This window comes from Tenebrio molitor, chromosome 5 (assembly GCF_963966145.1).
Source record: "Tenebrio molitor chromosome 5, icTenMoli1.1, whole genome shotgun sequence".
Taxonomy (NCBI): Eukaryota; Metazoa; Arthropoda; class Insecta; order Coleoptera; family Tenebrionidae; genus Tenebrio; species Tenebrio molitor.
The window spans coordinates 14,633,465-14,660,061 of record NC_091050.1 but is presented as its reverse complement, the minus strand read 5'-3'; the positions used below and the strand labels follow the sequence as shown (position 1 = coordinate 14,660,061).

The following is a 26,597-nucleotide window of genomic DNA, read 5'->3' as shown; positions in this document are numbered from 1 at the left end:
TTTTTGACAACTTTTTACAAAGATCTTTTAGTTTTAAATTTTATAATTCGTATCGTTGCAGACTTGGCAACCATCTGGCAACAGTGCGTTAAAAGTTAGCACAAAGAAAAATTATGCATTTACGTCACAATTGACCCAATAATATGTTATTTGCAAGCACTGACAGACGGTTTGGTGGTTTTAAATATGAAAATATTTAAATAATGTTTTTGTGGAACCTAACCTTGCAAAATTGTTGTCAACGTTTAATCATTGAAGGATATCTTTTTCCACATATGGTGATTGAAGTTGTTTATTCCAAATTTGTAACAGAAGAATGTTCCTTTTTTGGAGAAATAAAGAGGGCAATTTACGTGTGATGGTAATCTCGAAGTAGTTGTTTTACTCGGATGGACTTTATAGATCAGAAACAATTCGTTAAATGTTTGTTGGGAGAACAATCACAAACATTTCTTGCCATAGAATTATTTTTTTAGCCTCCTCAATTCTAAATGACATGTTGAAACATTTTGAACAGCTACGGTATCTTGAATTTTACACACTAATCAAACTATCTTTCAGTTTACCGCACGGAGTGTGTAAAATAACAAGAAAATTTTAAGCTTTCTGGAACCTGTAAAAAAATGTTTAGCGTATCATAAGTAAAGTCCATTTATACTAAGACAAACAAAACAAACCGTTACCATTAATCCGCTGTCTGCCATTTCATTGATTAAATGTCAGTCATTGACAGGTTTGCAAAATTATTGGTTACAACAAATTTCAAATTTGAGAAAACAAGCAGGTAGGTACCTACTTAATGCGTCGCCGGCCCAAAAAGATTAATACATTACTAATGCGGTAGGAATTTTACATCGCTCGGTTTTTGTTAAAACACTCCCGCTGCGCGGTCGTGTTTCAATCTAAACACTGTAAAATGTAGCCTACCGCACATGTAATGTAAATAACTATTATTTGGTAGATTAGAAGAATGAATTTATTTCTTGGTTTCTTTCTCCTCAAAAGAAATAGAATAGAGTAGAATTCAGCTCTAAAACATTTTTTCTCAATGTTTATTTTTTCTTCTTCGTAAAGCACAACGAAATCTTATCTATTTTTTTTCTCTATAAAGACTATGAATGGGATTTTACTGATTTTTTACTGGTTTCAGATCCATAAGAACAGAATAGTAAATAAAACATTTTTAGTTTCCTTGTTTGTACCAATTCTTGCCAACATAAATATTTTCTTTTCACTTTATTTCTTGGTTGGGCATTTGGGAGTCCCATAATCAGAAATCAATACAAGCGTTAATTTTTAATAAAAACAATTTCACCACCAGTAGGGTCAGTAGCCTCTTTCTAAATAACTTCTGACAATGTATAAATTCTGAGAATTTCCAATTAAAATTGAAATTTTCTCCAAACGTCAGTGGCATTGACAATACATGCCAGTGGCACACTAATTAAATCATGCCTCAATTAATCTAATTAAATTAATTATGAAAACGTGAAATATCTGAATAATCATCATATTCAAGCGAGAAAATATCTCTTTGGCAGCAGATGTTGTGCACAACCAGTGGCGTGCGCGCCGCCGCTGCACCGAACCGCAACGAATCGTAAGTCAAGACGTCCTCCTTTGTCCTGCCCTTCGTCCCGCCACTGCCGCCGGCGATAAATTATTCGCGAAACTCGCGCACCGTCCGCATTATTTATTTAAAAATTATGCGTAGGTGCAGCTTTCATTTCCTGAATAATAAATTTCCCCAAAAAGTGCAACGTCCCATAAATCAATCCGAATCTCGCAGCCCCCGGCCCTTCATTTATTCCAGTTTCGGTCGCGTTTGCACAACACCATTGTACCTCGAAGGACAACGGATATCGCGAACACGTCTCAATAGCCCAAATCTGCATAGAACACATTCGGAGTAGCTGTTGGTTAATTGTCCTGTTAACAATGGCAAGATGCAAATTCGGACCGGTTTAATGCGAATTTAATGAGTTATGAAATAGGCGCGTAATGGGAGCGGCGAGCTTTTGGCGGGTTTTTTCCGGCGGATCGATTAGATGTTTGTCACGGTGTTTAAAATGAAAAAAATCTATTACGAGTAGAAGTGGAATTTTTGTGGCGAGATGGATCTTCCTGGTGGAGATCCTGTTGCGGGTTTAGATGCGAAGCTGTGACTAAATTACAATGGAATGCCAGATTGTTAGTAATTGGCCAACGTGACATGCACACAATAATGAGTATTGAGGGAAGTGGATAATTGGGTGAAAAAAAAATTGCGACATGACGAGAGCTGCTGACATATCTATCGACACTTTTACATATCACAGTTCTGACTGTTTTGGGGCATTGACTAATTCCTCATCGATGGAACAATTGTGCGATTAAATTAATTTATTGCGATATCTCGCAACAGAGATGAGAGTTGTTGAGAGTAATAAATCAGTTAAAATTTTTATAAACGATTTTGTGCCTCAAGACTAATAGAGATTTATCAGATGATAATCTATTATTTGGAGAGTGGGTCCGTAACAGGTAAAATTATTTCAGACATTAAAATCGCTGCGATTTGTCTCACAACTATTTGAAATAATTCTCTCTAAAGACAGTTCCTTGGGGTCTATTTTACCATCTTTCACTGTGATAATTTGCTTGCGAGTTTAGTGTTGCTGCGAGTTCTCTCAGATCGGAAGACACTGTTTACAGAATTGTACCATAATTATTTTTTAATTAATTAGTTTATCCACTTTTGGACCAATAAAAAATTGTTTACATTGTGGATTTTATTTCCTTATTATCCCGTGTCTGCGAGATTGTTTATGTTTGCAGATTTTTTTCAATGATTGTGACGTAAGGGAAACGCACAGTTATACATAATGTGACAATCTATTTTTAGTCACATGACTTGAGGCTGTCAAACTAAAAATACCACAAATAAATATTCTTGAGATAAATATGTAACGTGAGACTTATCTCAATCCAACATAAATGATTTTTTTCCACAAAGCAAAAAAGACTGCCAGAAAAAAATCTCGAGAGATATTTATTTCTTCTTATTTATCCCAACTTAGAAATAATAAAATTCACCTTTTTTTGGTTTGGTAATGATATTTTATCATCTTTAAATCAGAGTAGCTAGAAATAATTTACGTGAGATATTAATGTGTCTGCGATTTCTTTCAACCCGAAAGACTCATTTTTAGTTAAAAGAATATAACAGTTTCATTTACAATTGGAATTTTATAAAAATGTGCACACAGAATTTTTTACGAAATAATTTTTCCAAATTAATATAAATATTTCCGGCGATTTATCCCAGATGAATTATCTCTCAAGGCAAACATTATGCAATTTATCTCGACTCGGCTTCTAAGTCACATAACTTGAGACTGTCAAACACGAATTAACACAAACAAAAATTCTTGAGATAAATAAGTAACGTGAGATTTATCTCAACTCGACAGCTGATTTTTCTCCACAAAATAAATATGTAAAATCTTGACAAATTCATTTCAGATGCTGATATGCTGACCTCTCGAGAGATATTGACGTATTAATGTGGCTGCGATTTCTCTCAGCGGAAAAAAAAACTGATTTTTGATCGAAAAAACTCAATACATTTACGGTTGGTGCTCTTTTCTTTTACAAACAAAATTTTCGAAACCAAGATGTTTTCTGCGATTTATCGCACTTGAATTATCTCTCAAGGCAAACGTACCTATATTATGTAATTTCTGGCCACAAGTGGCATGTGTTTCTAGTACTGACGACATCTGATATCTGACACATCTCGCGGCGACACTTTTATGTCTTAAATATACTGCGGTTCTGGCTGTTTTACGGCACCAAGTAATCAAGCACCAATGGAATAATTGCGCGATGAAATACATTTATTGCGATATGTCGCAACGGAGATGAGAGTTGTTGAGAGTAATAACTCAGTTAAAATTTTTACAAAACGGTTTGTGCTGCGAGACAAATAGATGTGTGTTAATCTATGTATTTAGGTCAGAGATTTATTAGGCGATAATCTATTATTTGGAGGTAAAAGGTTAAAAGGAGTCAAAAATTTTAATAGTTGCCCGCAAATACGAATTAAAGTAAAGGTTACGTCACATTTTTATCTGATGGGAATATTTTGCTTGATTTGATTAGGATTTAATTTTTTTCAATTTTAATCGAGACAAACACGCTCGAAGTTGTGCAATGATTCTTCGTCGCTCAAATTTTGCAACACTTGCAAATGATAAATTCGAGGTAAATTATTGTTATCAGTCGGCGATCGGCTCTCAACAGGCGATAAATCGCACGTGAGATAAAATCTTGGCATTCCGCAAAAATCGTCCAGATTCCACGTCGACTCCTTATTGGCGATAAATTAATCGATCGGGTCCGGTCGTGCCTCCACCCGGATCGCGCTCCGGAGTCACCTTCACACTCAGCCGCTCCGCACAATCGGAATCTGCCTTAATAACGCCTAAAGGTCGGCGCATTTTCGTGTTCACCGACGACAACCCATCAACTTGCGCAACACCACTTACAAAAACCCTCCAACTCGTCGGAAGATGTTCATCAGAGCCACGTACCATATCTCCCATGACGGTTGACCGTGAATTCGCTCGATGGGCTGTCCCATGAACAAAAACCAATTTCACTCGGACCAGATTTATTAGTATTTGGCCCGGGTGTGGCACGCTATATGTCATGGTGACTTAACTGGTAATTACTTAAGTGCCGTAATGACACTGTTTACTCGATTTTCGCCGTTTTCCCCGGTGCGTTGACCGACCACTGTTATTTTCTTTAATTCCGCCAAGAGGAAGTTATTAGAAAGTCGGCGAAATGGAAATGTCAATTAAATTGATGAATATCGTGCGGTGGATATTGTCTGGGGTTTCGTTCATGTGAAGAAGCTCCTGAACCTCTGAGAATTAATTAGATGGTTTCTGCGAGCTCGCCGTCTTAATTGACGGGTTCTTGCTTCCTGAGACATCGCTCGTTGCTCAACCAACAAGTCACATTTGCATTTCGCTCGAATTCGAAAAACAACGGCGCGACAAAGTCATTTCATCACAGATGAAATCTAATCGACAATTATTCCGGTGGATTGCAGAACAGCTACTTTGCCAATAGTAAAAAGACTATACGTTGTAAAATATCTGAGAAAAGTGGTTTTATGTTGTCTGAATTAATAGTTCTTGTAACGCAATTAATAACAATAAGCGGTAAAAGGAGTAGTTTTGCATTGTTTTACATTTATTGTTCCCGTGCGATTACATTTTTTACAGAAATCTGCTAAAATGGTTAAGAAATGTGTGATCGAGTGCGGATGTAAGAAAGAAAAGATGAACAACATCTCGGTACAGATGTTGGATTTTCTCATGGGCTGTGACCTTGGAAATATCTGCGGACAGGCGGAGCGATAAACCAGTGAAAAATCTGTAAATGAAAACTGAAAACGTCAACGTCGATTACTTTCAAATTCAAATATGTATACATACAGTCGCGGACAAAAAAAAGTGGGACAATGTTTTTTCGCTAATGTAAGTCTGTTTAATATTTCTAAGGTTACTATTAAAATTTGTATTTATTTATTATAGTAAGCCCGGTTTACTCAACTCAATTTTAGCTAAATTTCTTAATAAGAGTTGTCCTACTTTTTTTGTCCGCGACTGTACATACAAATAGACGAAATTAACGAATGACAATGTTTTCCGGTTGATTTGTAGTGCCTACTTGAGACCGATATTCGTCGTTTGCACAGATATGACTCATAGCCCATGAGAAAATCCAAGACCTTTAATGGTGACTCATTCACATAGGAACCGTTCTCAAAAAACTATTTTAAATTAATTCAAGATTTGTAACTTGTGAGATATTTTGAAAACTTAATTGTCAGTTCAAAATAAGTTACAAAATTATGTTTTTGTCCAGTTTTGTCAGAACGCATTAACACATCTTTAAAAATACATAAACAAATCAAATGGACGAATATAATTACCTTGAAAAATTTTTCATCGTGTACATTTTCAGGAAATGATCATAATTTTTTTAAATAAATCCTTGCAAATATTTAAATCATTAAACTGAATTAGTAACGATTTTAGATCCAGATCAAAGTTGATTTTTTTTTTTTGAAATTACAAAATTTTCCGGGGCTTTTTAAAAATTTGTTGTGTTGCAAAGATATTTTCTGAGGTTTAAAATATCAAGAATGTGCACCGCATTACATGATTGACAGATATGTAAATTTTATGTTGTCGTGTATCGTTAAAATCTCCTCGTTTTTCAAGTCTTTTTGAGTAAATTATCCGTCTCAATGCTTCAACACGTGTAATTACGTCCCCTTACGTTACTTAAACTGCATTGAATAATAAACACGCAACAACACTTAAAAATTATTCATTTTTCTAAAGAAATCAGCGATTTTAACGATGCGTTCTCACGTTGACGTTTTTCTTTGGTTTTGGAGCATTTTTAACAGTTTAAATTTCACCAAACACTTTCTTTGCGCAGTTTGACAACGTAATTGTTATTATTTTCTAGAACCCTACGCCCAGTTGCAAGAAAATACCACACATGTAGAAAATTATAATAATAAAAATATAATTGTAGTATATCCGCGATGACGTAGTTCTGCTTGAGTGCTGGTTATAACTGTCTACGTGTGTCAAGTCAGACTGATAGTAATTGATTGATGATTGATGATTGTTGATTGATAATTGATGATTGATGGCTGGTTATTCGTGATGGACGTAGATGGTGACGTATGAGTCGAAGCAAAATTGGATAGTGTGATTGATTAGTTAGTGGGATATGTCGAAGCTTAATTTAACAGAAACGGTGATATCGACACAATATCATAAACATGAAATCAATACACTGTCATGAACCACTTGCCCGTTTAAAAGTTGAAATATTTGTGGTACAAAAAATATGTTTACGAAGGTGTTGGATTCTCTCATGGGCTGTGACCTTGGAAATATCTGCGAGAAAGGGAGCGATAAACCAGTGAAAAATCTGTAAATGAAAACTGAAAACAATTCAAACAGGTACGTACAAATAGGTCGTTTGCCCAGATGACTCATAGCCCATGAGAAAATCCAACATATCTATCAGATAAAAAAGGATAAAAATTTAAGAGGAGACAGAGAGGAGTTAAAAAATGTTTGTCTATTTCGTCATACAAAAGAAAATTTTGAATTACAACAATAGTTATTTATTTAACGAGTTCGTGTGTAATTTTGGCTTTTTTTGGCATGAGTGGACCACGAGTGCCAAAAATAGCCCAAATTACACAAGAACGAGTTGAATACAACGTTTTTTTGTTCGACGAGCCCCTTAAAGGCTCCAAATCGCTAAAAATCTTTAAAATTAGCTTGACGTTTCGTTTTGACAAGTTGTCAAATTTATCAAAATCCGTTCACACAGGAGAAAATTCTCAAATTCTGACAGTGTCGAACAAAAAATCCTATTTTGCCGACACAATAATTTTTTAGGTCAGGTTAGGTCAAGTCACATCGGATCAGGTCAGATCAGGTCAAGCCAAGTTAGGTCAGGTCAGGCCGAGTAAGCTCAGGTCAATCTAAAGTTTCTGTAATCTTCTTACACAAATTCAGAATTATATGGAAGAAACAAACTGTTGCTGTAACAACGATACTTTTTTTTTTAGAAAAAGTGAGAATAAAATGAGACAAATTCTTCATGACCTTGACCCGACTTGCTATCCAGTGACTCACAATGACACGATTTTACTTTTGAAAGATTTTTTTAGGAACATTATTTCAGAAACTTTGGAAAAAGGAAGCTTTAGAAAAAAGGCACCGAGGCATGACCAATTGTCATTATTATGAGTACTCTCTATTATTATCACTTAATGTCATCAACAACTTTCCCGATTCAGAACATGAAAGGTTTGTTGGTACAAAGAACATGATAAAAGTTAGCAGGGATAATTTTTTTTGGATTAAATGAAACAATAAATTATAGAGAATATTTTAAGTCAATTAAAATCGAAGAACTTCAGAATCATATTGAAGAAATACGAAGTTAAATCTTGCGATACACTTTTATAGAAAAACCAAGAGCAAATTGAGACAAAGACTTGTTGACCTTGACCCCATGAGGCCTTCAGCATCTTATAATTTAACTATACGACATCTTTTTCTTTTCATTATTTTCCAAGCTTTGCGTTTCTACGAAACAATCAATCAAAGAATTAAAATTTTCTCTCATCCTTGACACTTTCCCCCAAATTTGACAAACCCAGATGCCTTCTACATTTTGAAAGCGACCATCCAAGCATGACGAATTATTATTAATTACTCTCTCGGCGACAATTTTTTCACATCAATTAGTGATGTAAGCGATGATTTGATCCAATCCAGTTCCTGCATAACCTTGTAAAAACTGGAGCGTCATGGTGAAAAAATTCTCTTTGTATTGACGCAGAACCATCTGGAGGAGAACGAAAATCGATCGCCGAAACCCATCAAATCGCCGATTCGTGAAATTTAGGACCCAGGTAGATGCGAGCTTTTCGAGGCACTGGGTCCATCCGGACCCGGCGTGTCAAATCTAGGTTTTAGTGTAAGAAAATCTCTTTGCGAGTGTTCAGTCTTCACCCTTGACATTTGCCCTGACAGTCGGAAGACGAACCCGGACGCCCGTCCCGCCGAATTCCTGCGCGGTCTCCCTCCACCCTGCCGCCTCCGAAGCTCCGTCCGTGAATCGGTCGCACCTGCCGCTGAATGCCACCCACATACCTCTGAAACTGTCTCAGGGTAACAAATTGCAGAGTATTGCACAACTGGCCCCTTCTCTCATCCGCTCATCCGACCGTCGAGCAATTGCAACCCAACTATTCACTTCTGAACTATGTATGTTGTGAGAATCAGATTATTATGTTCCTCGGACTGATATGAGTTTCATCACCAACACGCTCATCCTGGTAAGCTTTTCCTCTTTTCGCCTCTAATTTATTGTATGGTAATGTGCGCCCGCGCCCGCTTCCTTTGTTTCGCTGACGCTTCCTGCTGCTCTCGTCCTGACCCAAATCGCGCGACCTTGCTCTTTCGCTCCGGGCTGCTCCTGCAGCCTCCCGGATTATCCCGTCGCGGTTTTGCCATTTACGGCACCTTATCGGTTTCGACAAGAGCGTCTTTAGTGTGGCGCAACCTTATCAAATATCAATGTCAACGCTTAGTGCCATTTGATGTTGGCGCAATTACGAGCGCAATTTTTATTGATTAATTGTTTCGTAAACGGGGCCTCATGGTCAGGTAAAAGTCCGAAGACAATCTAGATGCGGTCATGATGCTTCTGTGATTGGTTCGCGCCGAAATTCGGCTTCGCTTTTAATTATTGTAATTTATCGGTGGTTGCTTCATCGGAGGCTGAAGCACGAAAGTCGGGACCGGGGGCGGCGACGGGGTCGGTGCGTGACACTCGGTTTGATAGCGTCGACACGTGGAAAATTACGATTTATGTAAGATTAATTGGAGAGTGAGCATTTCACACCGATTGGTGATAAGTGGTTCGGCTTACCATTTTCGTCACCCGGAAGCGGTGGGCACTTGTTTGCTGATATTATAATTGACCATAAATTATGTCTTATGGTTTGCATTGAAAATAACAGAATTAATTACGTGGTATTGGATTTTGAGATTTACCGATAAAAAATTGCGTTCGCATTGAAATCTGCAGGTTTATGGGTTTCGAGCAAGGTAAATTGATACATCGGTAATCAATACCGGTCTTCATAATTTTATTGCGTTTGACCTACTCAGCGATTCACCTAATAATTTCTGTAAAGAGATTGTAAAATAATTATAAATCAAAAATGTGGAAAAAATTATCATAAAATTATTTGAGACGATTAAAACGTTAAGAAAATGTTAAACGTTCAAATTTTAGCTTATTTGGGACTCAGATACAAAGATGATTTCTTGTACTTCCTGAAATCAATTCACATTAATACAATTTTGTGATTTGAAAACGTATTTTTCTTTTTATATTTCTCCCTAAGGTATAATTTAAATTTTTTGATTTTTTAAATTACCATAAGCAATTTGGTCATTATTTAAAGTCTCGCCATAATTCAGTCAAAAGCTTGGAGGCATTTTGAGATGGCATTCTCCTCTTATTTAATTACGTACTTTTATTTTTTATTATTATTGTTTTATTACGTCTTGTTTGTCGCTTATGTAATTACATATTATAAAAGAGAGAAATGTTTCTCTTGTTTTAAATATTAATAACAAACGGCAATAAATTAGCAACTAATGCAACAAACGAATATTGTTAAGAATTTATTTCAAGATTGTCTGGTTCCTGAAAATTTTCTTATCTTTATTCGCAATCTGAAAATATCATTCCTTTCAGGTTTCATGCAAATAAATTATCTGCGTGATTATTTCATCATACTGTCTAGCCTTAATTAATACATTTAATTAAAAATTGATGGTTTATTTTTCAAATAAATTACCTTTAAATTAATGACGTTTATGATGTATTAAAATCTGAAAAGCATTTATTTAATTATTTTAAATTTTTTATCGTTTTATATGATTGCTTAAGTAGGTAATTATGAATTTTTTTAGGACTTGATGAGAGTTTTGAATGATATAAAATTTAATGTTTGAATTTTTTTTATTTCGCATTTTTTGCAATGAAAATAAATTAAAAACTAAAGTTTTATTAAATTTCTAAAAGAAAAAAAAGAAAATATGTATGTAAAAAAATATGTTAAATCAGATAAAAGATAAAAGCAACTAAATTGTCATTTTATCCACCGACAAATTAAAAGAGAGCCGTGGAAAAAATTGACAGGCCCTTTTATCCATCGGACAATCAAAATTAGAAATTGCAGTAACTGCAGCAACATTACCAAATACAACAACGTAGCCATGGTAAAAAAACGAACATTAAAATTTTAAAAATCAAAAATATTGAACTAAGAATTTGTTTTATTATTTTTTTGTATATTTGATCGTAGATAAAGTATAGTATTATACTCGCAGTAAAGGTGTTTATCCACTCAAATGATTACATGCACTCGCATTCGCCTCGTGCAGCAACCTTCATTTTCGTGGATAAAAACCTTCTTTAGTTGCTCATGTAATAATATACTATTACTTTTATCTGTTTGAAAACATCTAACTCTTCGCGTTTTCATCCTACTTTACCGTTTGTTTTTTCTTTCACAATAATCAGGAAATTGTGTGCGACATCTGTTGTTTATTATATTTTTGATTTTTATTGTTATTGCTCTTTTATGTCTCAGTTTACGTTTGCAGCGTTCTAATTACATATTACGAAAGGAACAAATATTTCTGTTGCTTTCCTTTACAGTAAATTTCTTCACAGTTGTAAATAACTGAAATTTTAGAATCAAAAGAAAAAAGACATTTGAATTTTAAACCACCGTTCCAGAAATATATTTTCTAATCATCAATAATTATTTGCTTATCTCAAATTTTGTCATTTTACATTTATGGTCTAAGAATGTTGTCCTGTAAAATAAAATCTGTTGCATTCTTTATTGACGTTTATGGAAATATTTCCCCAGGTTTATTAACATTGTGAAAAAAATACGATATAAAATAATTTTTGTTCATCTAAATTAAAAAAAATATATATTTTTGTTTGAATCAGAAATATCTACGTAATAAAAAAATTAAGACAATTTTTAAATTTTAAGTGAGAGAAATTTGGATTCTCAATAACATTTCTTTTCTTAAACTACAATCATGATTTATTTATTATTATTATTATTATGACCTTAAATCACTGTTTTTGAAAAAACAAGTAAACACGTTCAAGTTGTTTTGGCATAATGGGAGGAATTTTATTTTTGTTACGTTGGACACACTGTTTGAGTTCCGTCACTAAAATGCCTGACATGCGGACCTATCAAAATGAACATAACATGTTGCTGAGTTTCCCGCGATGTCTGAGTATTCTTTTATTACAAACTAGTAAAACTGACAACAATGCACTAGACATTGCGCTATTTATAACCTCAAACTTAGAAAAACATAACAAGAGACAGCTTTAGTACAAAATTAAAAATACAAAATTTCTATAGCCTCCCATTATGCTAAAACAACGTGAATGCATTTTATTTCAGAACTTTTTAAAAATTCATTTTAATCCCTCAAAAGGAGCAGTAAAATAGGTGGTATCACGTCATTTCGGCGCGGATAAATCGGCGCACGTCGTTTCTGCGCTGACATATCGGCGCTACGTCAATTCGGCTCAAAGACAAATCGGCGCAAAGACAAATCGGCGCTAAGACAAATCGGCGCAATGACATATCGGCGCACTATTCATATTACTGTAATTATTAAAGTGCGTTTATTGGATAACAGGATTCATTACCCACGAGCCGTTGAATAATAGCCTCAAAACTCACCGCAAATCATAGCAACTAGTACCGTACAATCAACAATTCATTATAGCAAAGAAGCCCTTGAAATTTTGAACGTATATCCAAATCTGAAGTTCGGACGTTCAGATTGCTCTGGAATGTATGGAAGTATTTGTGGTTACAATTACTATCGCGGGCAAAGAATAATAGTAGTATGTTACTATAGACACTCCCAAAACTCAAATTTTGATTAACTTTTGGAAGTGTCTATAGTAACATAGTGTACCAGTCAAGGAGGTTAACATTTTAACCTTCTTGGTAAGTACAATTACGGCCACGAAATTTTGGGCGTCACTTGTCATTCCATTGACATGAGATGTAAGCGGCCCTTATGTATTCGTAACCTCACTTTCTGCTATTACAAGACTTGTAATTTTGATGCTGACTGACTTGCAGGAAAACGCGCTTCCTCATTTTGTGCACTCTGCTGATATTTGATATTTTGATTATTCGACGGCGCCGATTTGTCGTTGCGCCGATTTGTCGTTGCGCCGATTTGTCTTTGCGCCGAGTTGTCTTTGCGCCGATTTGTCGTAGCGCCGAATCGTCATACGCTGAATTGTCGGGCGCTGATTTGGCAGCGCCGATTTGTCGTGGAACCAAAATAGGTACCAAGGAAAAACACAACTGACAAAGTGAATTTATTGATAATGATACCATGGCACTCAACTGTCTTTTCATCCATCGTGTAATTATTGTCCTCGATGCGTTACTATTTTATTAATAAGTAATCTTTTTGACCATTTTGAAATAAAGCATTTATTGCCATACTTTTATACCTGTAACTTAGATCGATCTTCCTTTTCTATAGTTGGCGCGGCGAACCAGTGGAGTAGTCACGAGGTGTTCACGTGATAGTTGGTAGCGACGTCTTGAAAAGCCAAATTTGAGTTTTGTGCGGGAAATTTAAATCTTGTTACGAGTACTTTAAGAATACTTCGGCGGGCCTTTGAAAATCACGTGAAGATCATGTCATTTTATTATGTTTTGTTATATTTTGTTTGGCTTAATGATTTTTAGTTTCTATTATTACCGTTTTATTATGTATTGTTTTCTGTTTTCTTACCCCTTAATTAATTATTACCGGAGACATTGTTCTTTCTTATTATTAATGCCAAGTATGTTTCGCTCTGAGTATCTTAATTACCAGAATTATATTCATTCATCCTCAGCAAGTTTGTGTTTTGAGAAATCTCTTACATTTCTCTTTGTCCAAGCTATTAATCTTCGTAATAGATCTAACCATAGAAACTTGCAAACACACAACTTCTAAATTCGGATTGCCTCCAAATTATCCTTATCTAAATAATTTTCCTGTGTCGTTATGTTTTATTTTATCTCCTTTTAACAATTTAATTACATTGAAGAAAGCGCATTCTTTACTCTTCTCGATAAGACAGACAAAAATGAGACAATTTCACGTTTGCTAGTGCGAGTTGTTGCAAATTAAAACCGGCAAGCTCACCGCGTTTCGTCACGAAACGTGCCCCTTCAGCACTTTTCAGGACCGGCCCCGCCGTTTATTTCTCCATCTGTCAGCAGCTCTCCACTAAACTGTCGATGAGGTCGTGTCTGATTACCATCTTAGATCCAGTTTCGTGACTCCCATTGCAAAATCTTGCACCATTTCAGGATTTATCGGCTCGACCAATGCTCACCCATCGACAATGCCTCTTTTGTCGTCGGTCATAGTTAATAACTTACGTGACTAAAACCACATCCTTGTCGCCAATTAAACAAATTACGTTCCTCTACGACAAAGCACCAAACTAATTGACCGTCGTGTCGACAATCGCAGGTAATTTGAAGGCGCTCGTCCTTTGACGCTTTTCAGGAAATCGCCGCACGCCGCTGCAGCTCTTCTCATGCACTTTCACGACTCCTTAATGTGCCAGTGTCGCTTAATTACTCCGTTAACGCAATCCTCGATTGCGCCACGACGACGTCCTGGAGGAACGGCGGCCGTGAACTTGGCTTCGTGCAAAAATGCGGACGTTTCGGCCTAATTGGCAGTAATTAAATTACATTTCAGGCGGACCTAAACTAGGCCGTCGCATGTTGGCGGGCCTGCCGCCAAGGTGGCGGTTGCGCAACCGCGTCACGCACGCGGTCTCTTCGGGAGATGCATGAGAAATTTATGCAAAAGTTTCAGAAACAGCGCTAATCGTTTTGTTGACATTGCCGTCAAGTGTGGGAGTCGCTTGCGCAATGGTAAATTGATGGGTCGATGGTGCACGATTATGGTAAAAATTTTCGGTGCGCGTGAAGGTTACACAACTGGTCGAGGCAGATGCAAATTAGCGGAAAATTGACCAATAGCAGGAAAGAAAGGACGGAAAAATCACAAATCATAAAAATGTTTTACCACAACTAGAACAGCACATCTCAACTGACATTCTTCAGTCCTCCAAATTGCTCTAAACTGGCCGTTAATTAATTGTCAATGCGATCCACATGTTTTCTGTTGGGTTTAAATCGGGCGATTGTGAAGGTCACTCCGTACTAGTTCTGTGAAGAGGCGAACACTTTGGGCCAAAAATGACAATCTAGAAGCATTATTTTTGTTCCTGCATGGACAAATAAATGCATTGATCTGTGGGTGCAACCCACGCATTCTTCTCTTCAGCTGCAATATATGATTGTTATTATGTTGTTATTATTATTGATTGTCACGCTTTCTACTAATTGAGACTTCCGGATCTGTGCCCAACCCTCTACCATTCAAACCACCATTCCTCTCATTTCTCTCCTCTCGTGACCACTTTTCCTCCTGACCATTGCACCACTTGCACAACCGCCATTACCCTGGTGCAAATCACCGTCATTATCAACCGCCAAACCAAACCCCTGACGTAACCGCCTCCTGCCGACGAAATTCAATCTCCGCAATGTCTTTGGGCATCGATTTCATCCATTTTTCCTTTTCCAGGGCATTGTTCTGTTAACAATCGGACCCGTACTATGGTGCAACGGAATTAACGAGGTAATGGCGCAAGCTTGCAGGAGCACAGAATGATATAAACATTTTGCAGGTGTCGTACACGTTCAGGTATGCCATCGATGAGGCTCGGGTCATTACCCAACACTGGGAGGAGAGGACGGCGGACCTCGTGCACGGCTCGTACAGTTTCCTGGATGCGGACGGGAAGGTGAGGGTGGTGGAGTACCAAGTTAACGGGAAGGCGGGCTTCAAGGCGGTGGTGACGTTCAGGAAGCCCCCAGGTGAGACGAAGTAACAAGAGCTTTTGTTTTATGAAAGGCTAGACCAAACGTCAGTGGCGGCGCGTGTCATCGTAGGTTGGGGCTATTTATCTACTTATACAGGGTGTCCCAAACTTCGCGAATTCTGAAATCAGACCGTGGTAGGGAAGGACCCAGTGGAGCTCGAAACATACTCAGAAAAAAAAATTCGCTCTTCCTGAAGAATACAGGGTGTCTTAAAATTATCGTAATCCGAGTTCGGGGCTTAGTAGGGGACATCCTGTTGACCAAGTAAAAATGTTAAAAAAATTGCTGTCACTTTAAAAAAATATATCAAAGTTGCCAATATTTGTTCAAAAGTACCTGATTAATATTCTAGCTATGTTGTACTTCCCTTTTGAACAAAAATTGGAAAAATAAAACTTTTATTTTTTCGAGATAAAGCTGTTTTTTCAAGAAATGTCTTTTCATTTATATTTTAATATTTAACATAATCATCCTCACCATATTTCAAAACGAATATCAATCATTTATATTTTTTATTTGAAGGAAACATGATGAAAAGTTTGAACCTTCAGACCCATATATCTTTGTAAAGACCCCCCCTATATTTTTTATTTTATTTTTTCGAGATTCCTGAGATTTTTCTCTACAAGACCCCCGACTTGGAATACGTTAATCTTGCGACACCCTGTATAAGCACTTTAATTTTGTTCAATACATAGTACTAAGCCTTCATATCCACAGTGACAAAATACTATTCCAGCTACGTTGCCGTTCCATTTTTACGAAAAATTACAAAAATTTAAGATTTTTTACTCCAGACTTTTACTTCAGACCAATGTATCTTTGTGGAGGGAGCCCCGACTTTTTGTTTAATTCCATATTTGCACTACTGAAGTGATCCACTACAACGCTCTGAATTCGGAATTCGCGAATTTTGAGACACCCTGTATAATGTACTAAAAAAACAAAGAAAAAAATTATGCCGTGTTAGATTTCACGACGCGGATTGTGTCCAAGATTCATGTAATTCGGCAGTGTGAACGTGCCGTTGCCGTGGTAACGCCGATGACGCGCTCTAGGAGCAGCGACAGGAAGTAAATACGTTGACACTTTAATTGTCAGACGTCAGAAAAACACTGGCCGCCGATAATAATACATTTGAAGATATCCTTCGTGACGTAGCGTTGAAGTCTCTGATGGTTGTTTGAGAGCGTCGAAACCTGTTCCGAGATTCAGATAAAAAGTGCTTGTTTACAAAACGTGTTCGCAGTATCTCCATCTGAAGGAATTGCTTGTTTACAAGATTGATGGATATGCAAATTTTTGCGTTGAATCATCTCTAATTTGTTTTTTTCCAACGAAATTACAGCTTTTCAAAATTCAACCTAATAGCGTATAATTCCTCAGTCGTAAACAACTCTTGGGACGTAAAAAATAATTATGAAAATCTAAAAGTGATTCTAAAAATCTTTGCCTCGCGGCGCGTTTCATAATCGAGTCTCGTGTTTCTGGCAGTGAACCTATCGCTCTTTTGAATTGGTGCATGACACCTTGACCGATCGTTGAAGTGACACATCCAACACCTTTTTGCAGAATTCGGGGCTCGCATGAGTGTTATGAAAGCTTGGCGTGGTCCGCGATGACATTTTCAATCCGAATAATTAAGTATTATGTGTCGATACCTTCGGGTACCAAACCGGTGACCTTTCAGGAGCCTCTTTCCCAATTCTCGACCGGTCCGCCACTTAACTAAGAATTTGTGTGATTGCTTCAGGAAGTGCCACCCGAAAGATTTCTCCAGTGCGATTTCCTGAAACTCTGCCATTTCCAGGTTATCCCCTGATCGGACATCTCAAGTACCCCAAGCACTACCGCCACCCCATCGCCTTGGCCAAACCCGTGGCCGTCATCACCGCCGACCTGTTCAAGCACCGACGGACGTACCCCAACCTGCCGGAAGGACTCGTCCTCAAAGACTGATATTTATTGTCACTGTCCTGTACAAATAAACCGCATCGCTGAACCTCGCTCCTTTTTCACAAGTTTCAGGACGCTTAATCGGCGGGGCTCGTTGGGTGACCTTTGACGCCCCGCCCAACCTGAATTTTGATTGATGGAGCATTGTACGCCACTGGACGACCTTGCCGACTACTGAAAATGACACGGCCACACCCGGATTGTGACCATTGTGTGTTCTTTAATTATCTGAAATCTTGATACTGAAACGATGAATTATTTATAAAGCGCCTAATTGAATTCGGCAGGGCCACGCAAAAACATATTTATTCCTGCGGAACTTTCGTCGGGGAAAAGTCCGAACGCTCGCAGGAAACTCCATAAATCAACGATTTGATTTATTTTATTTTCAGATCGTAAATAAATACGCGCAACTTCTTTCACTGCCATAACTTAAGTCAAGTGCAGGGCGTGATGAAATATCCGACATTCTGCTCACTGTAATTGTCACTGTTATTATTTACGCGCAAAGAGGTAAAGCTGAAGATTTTTTACTTTTCAGATCAAGATAGCTCAATAACGCCTCAACAAACCGACACTTTTTTCATTTTTGTTTATTTTTTATTTCTTCCAAAGCAATTAAAATATCTAATAATTGGACAATCGACAAAAATTTCAAATTATCCTAGTTTTAAGATTGACACAAATGTAACGGAACTTTTTAATTGACTATGAGAAATATACAGGATGTTTCACCAAAGCGGAAGATGCTGAGCTCATTTATTTTGTCTATGTCTTTCCTAACGTGTTGTTGCAACAACTTTTTAAATTTAAACACCACAAGATAAAAAATTCTGGACCATGTGTTTTCGATGGGGTACAAATCAGGTGGATGTGAAGGTCGCCTAACATATACATATCCAGTTTGTTTCGCCTGAATTGAGTATCAGCAAATTAGATTATCCTTAAAAGTTTTCCTTTTTTGGCGAAAATGAAAAAACTTCTTTGAATACCAAATTCGAAATTAGCTGGTCAATCCGAAGGCCAATAAAGATTTATCTGGTGGTGCGTGGTAGGGGGACATGTAATAAATCTCCGTAATTACGATGTTAGTAAAACAAGAGTCGGCGCGCAATGAATGGAAATGCAATTAAGAAAGAACAAACTTGAGAATTGGAACCGACTTCTTTGTGTGAAGAACCAGAAGCACCTTTGTCTCTGTTTAACATTCGACAAAAACACGCGGAAATCAATTTGCGACTAATCGACTTTTTACGATGGTAAAGAGGCCCTCGAGGCGAATCTATCGATGATCGATCGATTTGAAAGGAAGCTAACATTGTTCGGTGAGGCTTCTGTGTTCTTGCGATCCAGTTAAGCGTTTTGCCAACAAGGTGATTCAATTACTGGAACAAATTGATCCCTGTAATTTTTCTTTATGTAACGGACTGGAATTTTATGTAAGAATGACATTTGTTGTGATCCAGTTTTGCAACAAATCCAAAATAAAACTGTGCCAGGCTACGGCTACACTCTTCGAATTAACGCAGGTCAGGTTTGGGTGGTTTCGGAAGAACTGGAGGTGGTTTGCAGCTTCATCTAATTTGTTGGTTTTTTTGGTTTATTTGAAAGGTTCTCATGCACGACGAAGTCCTCTAAAAACAGAATACATTTCAGAAAATCACCATTTATCTAACAGTAGGTGTTGTACAAGAAGCGGAAGCGGAAACGGTTGTGTTGGCGCATTGTAATTAGCGGAGCTTGTGGGAAAATGACTCTGAGATCAACCATTTGTGGAAGAGATAACCACAAGATAAATTGCTAACAGTGATCTTTTTTACCGACAATGTAGAAGTTTAGGTGTCAGCTACTCGAGTATAGGTGGCGTCTTGAAATTTGTAAAATTTAAAAATGATTTTTTTAAAATTGCTTAAAAGATAAAAAAGGAAATTAATTGTTTAAAAAACAAGTTTTTGCATTCCTTCAGGGCATTTTTTTTGGTTTTCATTTTTTCTGCAAAGCGGGGCGGCCTCTTTCGGCAGAACAAGCAACAGAATTTAATAGAACGACTGAAAGGTGAATATTTCTGTTTTCAAAACGAAAGTTAATTCATTATTTTGCAATGAGTTAAATTCACGGATCTGTTGGTGTGAAGCTCAACTACGAGCTAATGTTCAGTCGGCAAAACAGAACCCCGTTTGTTTAAAAACTTTTTTGATTGTGCGATTTTTAAACGAAATGCGAAAATACATTTGATGATAATAGGAAATGTGTAAAAGTCTTTAAATCAAATTGATTACAATAATTTTCGACTGCGTTGCAAATGCGTGCTGTTTTACCGACAGAACATAGCTCGTGGTTCAACTTTTCCCCACCAGATACACAGCTTTCACTCGCAGTAAATAACTTTCGATTTCAAACAGAAACATTCACTTTCAGTCATCCTGTTAAATCTGTTGCTCGTCCTGCCGAAAGAGGTCGCCCCATTTTGCAGGAAAACCTCAAAAAATGCCCTGAAAGATGTACTCACATTGTTTTGTGCCGGACTGGAACTGGTTTGACAGCTGCAGAGCAGGAATTGGAAGATTCTGTTCCGTTGATGTCCAATCTGTTGTTGAGTGAAATCGCAAGAAATGATCTTTGTAGGTCTCGTCGAGAGAGATCATGTGGTGCGCATTTGTTTAAATGAAAAGCGCAGTTTCAGTGGAGTGCAGGAATTTCACCACATATTTAAAAATACGTTTGGATTGTGAAACTTGTAGTTTAGAATTTTTGCTCCTGCTTAAAGTGAATTCCTGCACTGGACAATTACTAAAATCTCTGCGAGTCTCGATTTCCTGCACTGGACAAGTCAAATTTTGTTTCCCCCTGTTGGTAAAATTCCTGCGGTCTCCTGCAAGCTCCGCGAATTTTCTCCACGCACCTGCAACCAACATTGTAGGAAGTGTCGCTGGAGCGGTGTCAATTTATCTCTTTCATTTTTTCATGTCTTACACGCGCAATTTTCTGTTTCCGGCAGTAATCTTCCTGCAAATTCTCGCTTACGTACTTCCATTACCCGAATATTTGCGCGACCACTTTCGGCGTACATTTTCGAATTTGGGTGACGCATTAATAACATTAGAAAGTTATTATGTTACGATTTTCATAACGCGATTCTCGATTTTGGCCGCTGTTAGATAATTCCGGATCATATAATTTCTAGCGGAAAAATCCACTTTTCCCGCTTATTCGGCCGACCCAGAAACAGAGAAACTACCAACAATGCAAATTTCTACTAGTCCGCTCTGACCTCCGAATCTTTCTTTTTTGGAGCTTTCATCTTCCTCTAATCACCATTGTGTTCTTGCCCCTTCACCATCCGCACTTTTACCTCTTGTGCGGGGTGCGACATTGGCCTTGATTCCTTCCGGAAGCTCAGCTCTTCTTGGTAGGGACGATGTTAATGATGTTATAAATAAATGGCGAGATTCACCCGAGACCAGTCCGTGAAAGTACTTGCGTGAGCGGCTTACTCGAACTTGAACTTGAACGCGATGTGGATATGGCAGGTGGGTGTGTTGACTCCGGCGCCGCAGGAAAAATCGACCGGAAAACCGCTCCAGTCTATTTTTCCTGCGGAACTCGGATTACTCCACTGTGTGTTGCGCTTCCTGTTGTTAACATTTGAGCGAGAAAATTTGCATTTAATTTGATCTAAGTGGTTTTTTGCGATTGGTGGCGGTCACGTGTGTTGGCGGTGAGCGAAAAAAGAGAAACTCGTGGTGCACAGCGTTGTGTTTAATTAAGTGGCAATTTATTTATTGAGTGGAGAACGAGACAGTTGTTCTAAGCGGGTCAAGTCTCGTTTTTCTTCCAATTCAGTTCGCGTAAAAATAGAAAATGTGAAAAGAATTTTTTTTTCGATTATCGATGTAGTTTAAGAGAAATTGATTTTCCGGACAAGCTTACTTTCCACAATAATTGCAGAATTAATTAGTAGATTAACTAAGAAATTGTAGATATTTATTAATTAATACTCCTAAGAATGTTTCGAAATACATATATTTAAAATTCTTTACTGTTCTAGAATTTTAAATATAAAAAAATGGGATTTAGCAAACAAATATTTGCCCCAGCTTCTCGTGATTTAATTGAATTTAATTTGGTTTCACAGATTTAATGATTTTTAGAACATCTCACTGACAATTATTGAGACAAATAGAGTTTAAATTATTTTTTCTAATTCTTATAGTTCAAGAATATTTTACAAAATTCACCATTAATTAATTAACAAACAAATGGTTCATATTAATTAATTAGAATATTTCTAAATGTCCTTTTTGTTTGTTGCTGTTCCATCATTTTAAATCTAAAATTATTTGCTTTGTCACATCATAATTTAATTTAATTTAATTTACTTTCTTCTCTTCTATTTACTGTTTTACCAATAATTGAAAAAATAGAGCTTAAATTGTATTTTGTAAGTTTTCATCGTTCAAGAATTTTTTGCAAAAGTTTTGATTAATTAATTAGTTAACAAATGCTACATATACTTATTAATTAACGTGCTTCGAAATAACTTCTTCTCTTTCTTGCTGTTCTAGGATTTTAAATCGAAAATAAATCAAGCTATAAACAAATACCTGATGATTCAATTTAATTTAATTTGAATTAGGTATTTTTTCCGGTTTAACTCTATATTTTATTGAGACAAATAAAACTATAGTTGAATTATTTTTGCAAAAGTTTTAATTAATTGATTAATTAAATTCATTGATTGATTAATAAGCTAATAAATGGTATATGTATACTAATTAATTAAAATGTTTAGAAAAATAAAAAATCGGTTAATTTAATTTAATTTAATTTCTCAGAAGAAGTAGATCTTAAACATTTTTATTGACAAATTACTTAATTTAACTTATATTTTATAAATTCTCACACTTCAAAGTTTTTTTTGTTACATTTTTCTGTAGATACCTAATTCATTTCTTAATTTAAATTAATTGATATATTGGAAATTATATCCAGAGCAGTCAATAAATCCAATAATCCTAAATAAAAAACATAATCGGGGAAGAATACACTACTTAATAACATTTCTATAGTATGTATTTTTTTTTTGTAAGTATTGAACTAATTTAATTCGTAATTAAAAAAATATTCGACAAACTCGTAGCTACCTTAAAACAATTGAAACAAAAACAAATTTTTCCTGCACTCTAGTGAAAAACGCCAAAGACAATAGTGAGTCAATTGAATTAACATTTAGAAGAATAAAAACAAAAGAACGTCGTTTCAAAAATTCATAATTTTCTCCCATGAATGTTTTCATTCCATTTAGTTGGTCATTACAACAAAAGCCATTATCTTCTTTCTCTCTGGTAAGTAGGAGAGAAGAAAACTCTAATTGCATTGTTACAACTCGTGTGTAAATCTTCTTAATTTCTTTTCTTCCAGAAAACGACGTTTCTTCTTCTGGCGGTCTCGACAGTCCGCCCCATTAGTTTACATAATTATGCCCCAGCGCACGACTACGTAAGTACAACTCTAGTTACCATGCATTTGCGTCGTGGTGTTGCACAAGTGTAAAATTTTCTTGCGAAACTTTCTGCTCTGTTTGCGTCGAAGAAAATGTCCCCGTTGGGATTTTCACTCATTAAAACCCGAAATGTTGGTGTTGTTTGCACAATGCCCCATCAGTCATGGGCGCTAGCCACCAACAAAGCGCCTCATCAATCAGGATTTTTTGCAGAAGCAGTCCGACTACAGCTTCAGCTACGGCGTGAAGGACCTGCACACGGGAGACGTGAAGCACCAATGGGAGAAGAGAGATGGGGACACGGTAAGGGGGCACTACTCGGTGCTGGAGCCCGACGGCTCGGTGAGGACCGTGGACTACACCGCCGACGGCAAGAGCGGGTTCAACGCGGTGGTGAAGCACAGCGCACCGCTGCATCACCCCGTCCAGGATAAGACACCGCTCAGTCACAACACTGTCCTGGTGCAACCCCAGGAGACGCAGTTCACCACGCTGAAGGAGTCCGTCAAGACTGAGTACCAGTACGACGACAACGCACCAAAGCAGTATGTTTTTGTGGCGCAAGACGAGGACAAGGAAGAGTCGATTAGGAGTAAGGTGCAAGTGCCGGCACCTAACGGAATCCCGCTCCTGCAGAAGCCGCTCTACTACCGGCAGGAACCGGTTCTGAAAGCGACCTCAAAGCTTCCGATTGATCTGAACTTGATCAAACAGACAACTGAGAAGATCATTCCGATTGATATCAGCCAACTACACCCGGTGGAGATTGACTTGAGTCAACACTCGACCCACGAGTTGAGTACCGAGGAGTTGAGGAAGTTCCTGCGGGAGTACTACCAGTCCGGACTGGAGAGCCTCAATCAGCCCCAGTTGGAGACTGGGTTTAAGCCGATCAAGCCCCCAGTTACCATCCCTCAAACTTACAAGTCCAACAAGAAGCCGGTCACTACTCCGGGGTTGAGGAACTTCGCCTCCAAGAGCAAACAGAGGGTTAGGGGTGGTGCGAGGTACCGAGGAGGCAACTCGAGGCACAAGAACAGTTGAGGACAGGGGTGTTTATATTTATAGATGTGCAATATGTTATTGTTATGATGTTAATAAATGTTAAAGAGTACTGAGGCACCTACCTAGGGGTCTGACAGTTTTACTTTTTCTTTTGTGGTTAGTTTCCAATGGTAAATGCAGATTGACAGGTGGTGCAAGTGTGCGATCACGCAACGTTTTTGCATCTGCGGTACTCGAGTGGTACTGTTATTGTTTTGCAACGTCGAAGCGGTGCCGTTAAGACAAGCCGGTTGGGTGAATGCCCGTCAGCTTATATAAACACACCCACACCTGAGGTTGCACAACCTGCACACGCCCTTTCCACCAACAAATCAAAGACATAACAAAACGACTTGTATTCAGAGCACCACTCGACCGGTCGCCTTTAAAGGTAATTAATATTTCCTCAAACTCCAGTGCAAGTCGCTGACTCATAATCAACATAATAATTACATTGTTCACTTACGGCCGATTGTGACACTCTTATAAGATCGAGTAAACATTCTCCTATCGCAATAAAGTCGTTTGAAAAAAACTCTTAAGAAATACGAACTGGTGTAACTAAATTTAATTAGGCGCGGAAATGTGGGTCGGAGTAATGATAAAATTCATTAAGGTGCAGTCACGCATGGGCCGATTGTTCTTGCAGGATTGAGACTCGAATCTGTGAGGAATCTGCATGCGAGATCTCGCCTAATCTGGCGTTGAAATCTCCGAGCTTTCAAGTTGAAGGTCACAGTTTTCGTGATCCGAGTCAGCTGAAATCGTCAGTTATCTGAAGTGTCAGTAGTCTGCAATCGATTTCAGCAGGAAAAATTCCTGCTGGGAATAAATTTTCGGTGTTGACCTGTCGTTGAAATCTCCGACACTTTGTGTCCGACACGAGACCAGCACTTATCTCCCATCTCAGACAAAGCCACGCGTTTTACGTAACGCAATTAAGTTTACGGCAATTACGGTTGCGTTACGTCAGCGGCTGCCGGACCACATTGTTCCGGAGCGGCCTTGGTGAAATGCATACATTAAAAAACGCATTATTAACAGTTCAGCGACTCCGCATTTCACGCAAGGCCGTCGATGGTCGATCATTTCGGTAAGTTTACGCAACGCAGCAGGAAACGATACAGATCTTCAGTATTGTGAGCGCGCATTAGAAACCTCCAGGAAGTCGTTTCCCTCATTCGACAAGTTTTATGGGATTTTTATTCTGCGATATTCCTATTTTTCAGCGCCATGAATTATTCAACGATTCTAGCGTTGCGTCGATTCCTGCAACATTGGGACTCCAATTCCTGCCCAGATTCAAACATACCCGATTCCTGCGAGATTCTGAAAATCTTTGTCGTTGTTTGCAACATGACACGCCTGCTAATCCTGCGATTCTGAGAATCTCTGTCTGAGACGCTCAACCTCGTTTGTCAATTGTTTGCAACATTGAGTTCTGATGGGAATGGCGGAAAAATGTCTGTTCTCTCGCTATTGGTGCAACAGCGTTAATCGTTTCTGTTGCATAAATTACGCAGAAATTGGTCAAGGTGGAATCGAATTGTCCTCCCACGAGGCGTTAGTCAGCGAAAACTCTGAATTTCAGGAATCCCAGCAGGATCTGCGTTTTTAACAGGAGAGGTGTATGTGGAGCGCGGAGTGAGTGACTTCAGTTGTCGAGCTTATAAATCACGGTATCGGTCCTGCATTCTGAGCAGGGCGTGGCCATTATACAATACTAACACATATCGGTTTGCTTTCACCGCCGTCTGCATCTCGGTGCCTTACCGCCGATTGGTGATAGTTCCTGCTGAAATTCCTGCAAAAAAACTGTCGGCTAGGAGGATATTGCCAAATATATTGTAATTTCGCGTTTCAAGCCGGAGACTATTAGATTTTTAATTTCCTGCAACGTTTTGTAACGCCTGAACTAGTTCACTTTTTTAAATGCAGATGATAAAGACGGCTGGGTGTGGTGCAGTGCGCCGCAAAAATCGTAAATTTATAGTTTAAGTGGTCGCACCAGCCGTAATAAGTACGATTTTTATGGCTTTTGCACAAAGCTCGTACTCGTATTGCGCAGATCTGGGTCCCAGTGAAATATGCTTGTGTCGCCCGTTTTCACAAACACTCAATCTTATTGCGCCCCATTTTAAACCACCGCTCACTTACTGCGGGAATTTCGTCGCAGGACAGGATTAGAATCTCTGCTGGACAGTCGGTACGGACGATTGATTTGTTGGTAAACTGCAGGAATTTCGTTGCAGGACTGGATTTGACCACTCGGTGTCAAAAAATTGACAGGTTGACGGTTGATTTGTCGGCAAAAAATGACGAGTAAAAGTGAGCTTGCAGCACCGTGCTTGATTGGCAGGAGCGTGCGACAACTCACCGCGATTTTTTTCTGTCGCTTGCGAGCATGAAATATCTCGAGATATTAATCTCGCGATTAATTCATAACAT

The 26,597-nt window shown here is 37.9% G+C and overlaps 2 protein-coding genes across 2 annotated transcripts; both read left to right on the top strand.

Moving 5' to 3' along the window:
- Window positions 1–8,786: 8,786 nt before the first annotated feature.
- LOC138131159 (cuticle protein 8-like) lies at window positions 8,787–17,648 on the top strand. The gene is made up of 4 exons (XM_069047992.1): window positions 8,787–8,938; window positions 15,348–15,401; window positions 15,451–15,640; window positions 17,457–17,648. The coding sequence occupies exons 1-4, from the start codon at window positions 8,909–8,911 to the stop codon at window positions 17,603–17,605; spliced, it is 423 nt and encodes a 140-aa protein (XP_068904093.1). The 5' UTR covers window positions 8,787–8,908; the 3' UTR covers window positions 17,606–17,648.
- Window positions 17,649–20,803: 3,155 nt separating this feature from the next.
- LOC138131134 (uncharacterized) lies at window positions 20,804–24,219 on the top strand. The gene is made up of 3 exons (XM_069047954.1): window positions 20,804–21,132; window positions 23,024–23,101; window positions 23,319–24,219. The coding sequence occupies exons 1-3, from the start codon at window positions 21,118–21,120 to the stop codon at window positions 24,147–24,149; spliced, it is 924 nt and encodes a 307-aa protein (XP_068904055.1). The 5' UTR covers window positions 20,804–21,117; the 3' UTR covers window positions 24,150–24,219.
- Window positions 24,220–26,597: the final 2,378 nt, after the last annotated feature.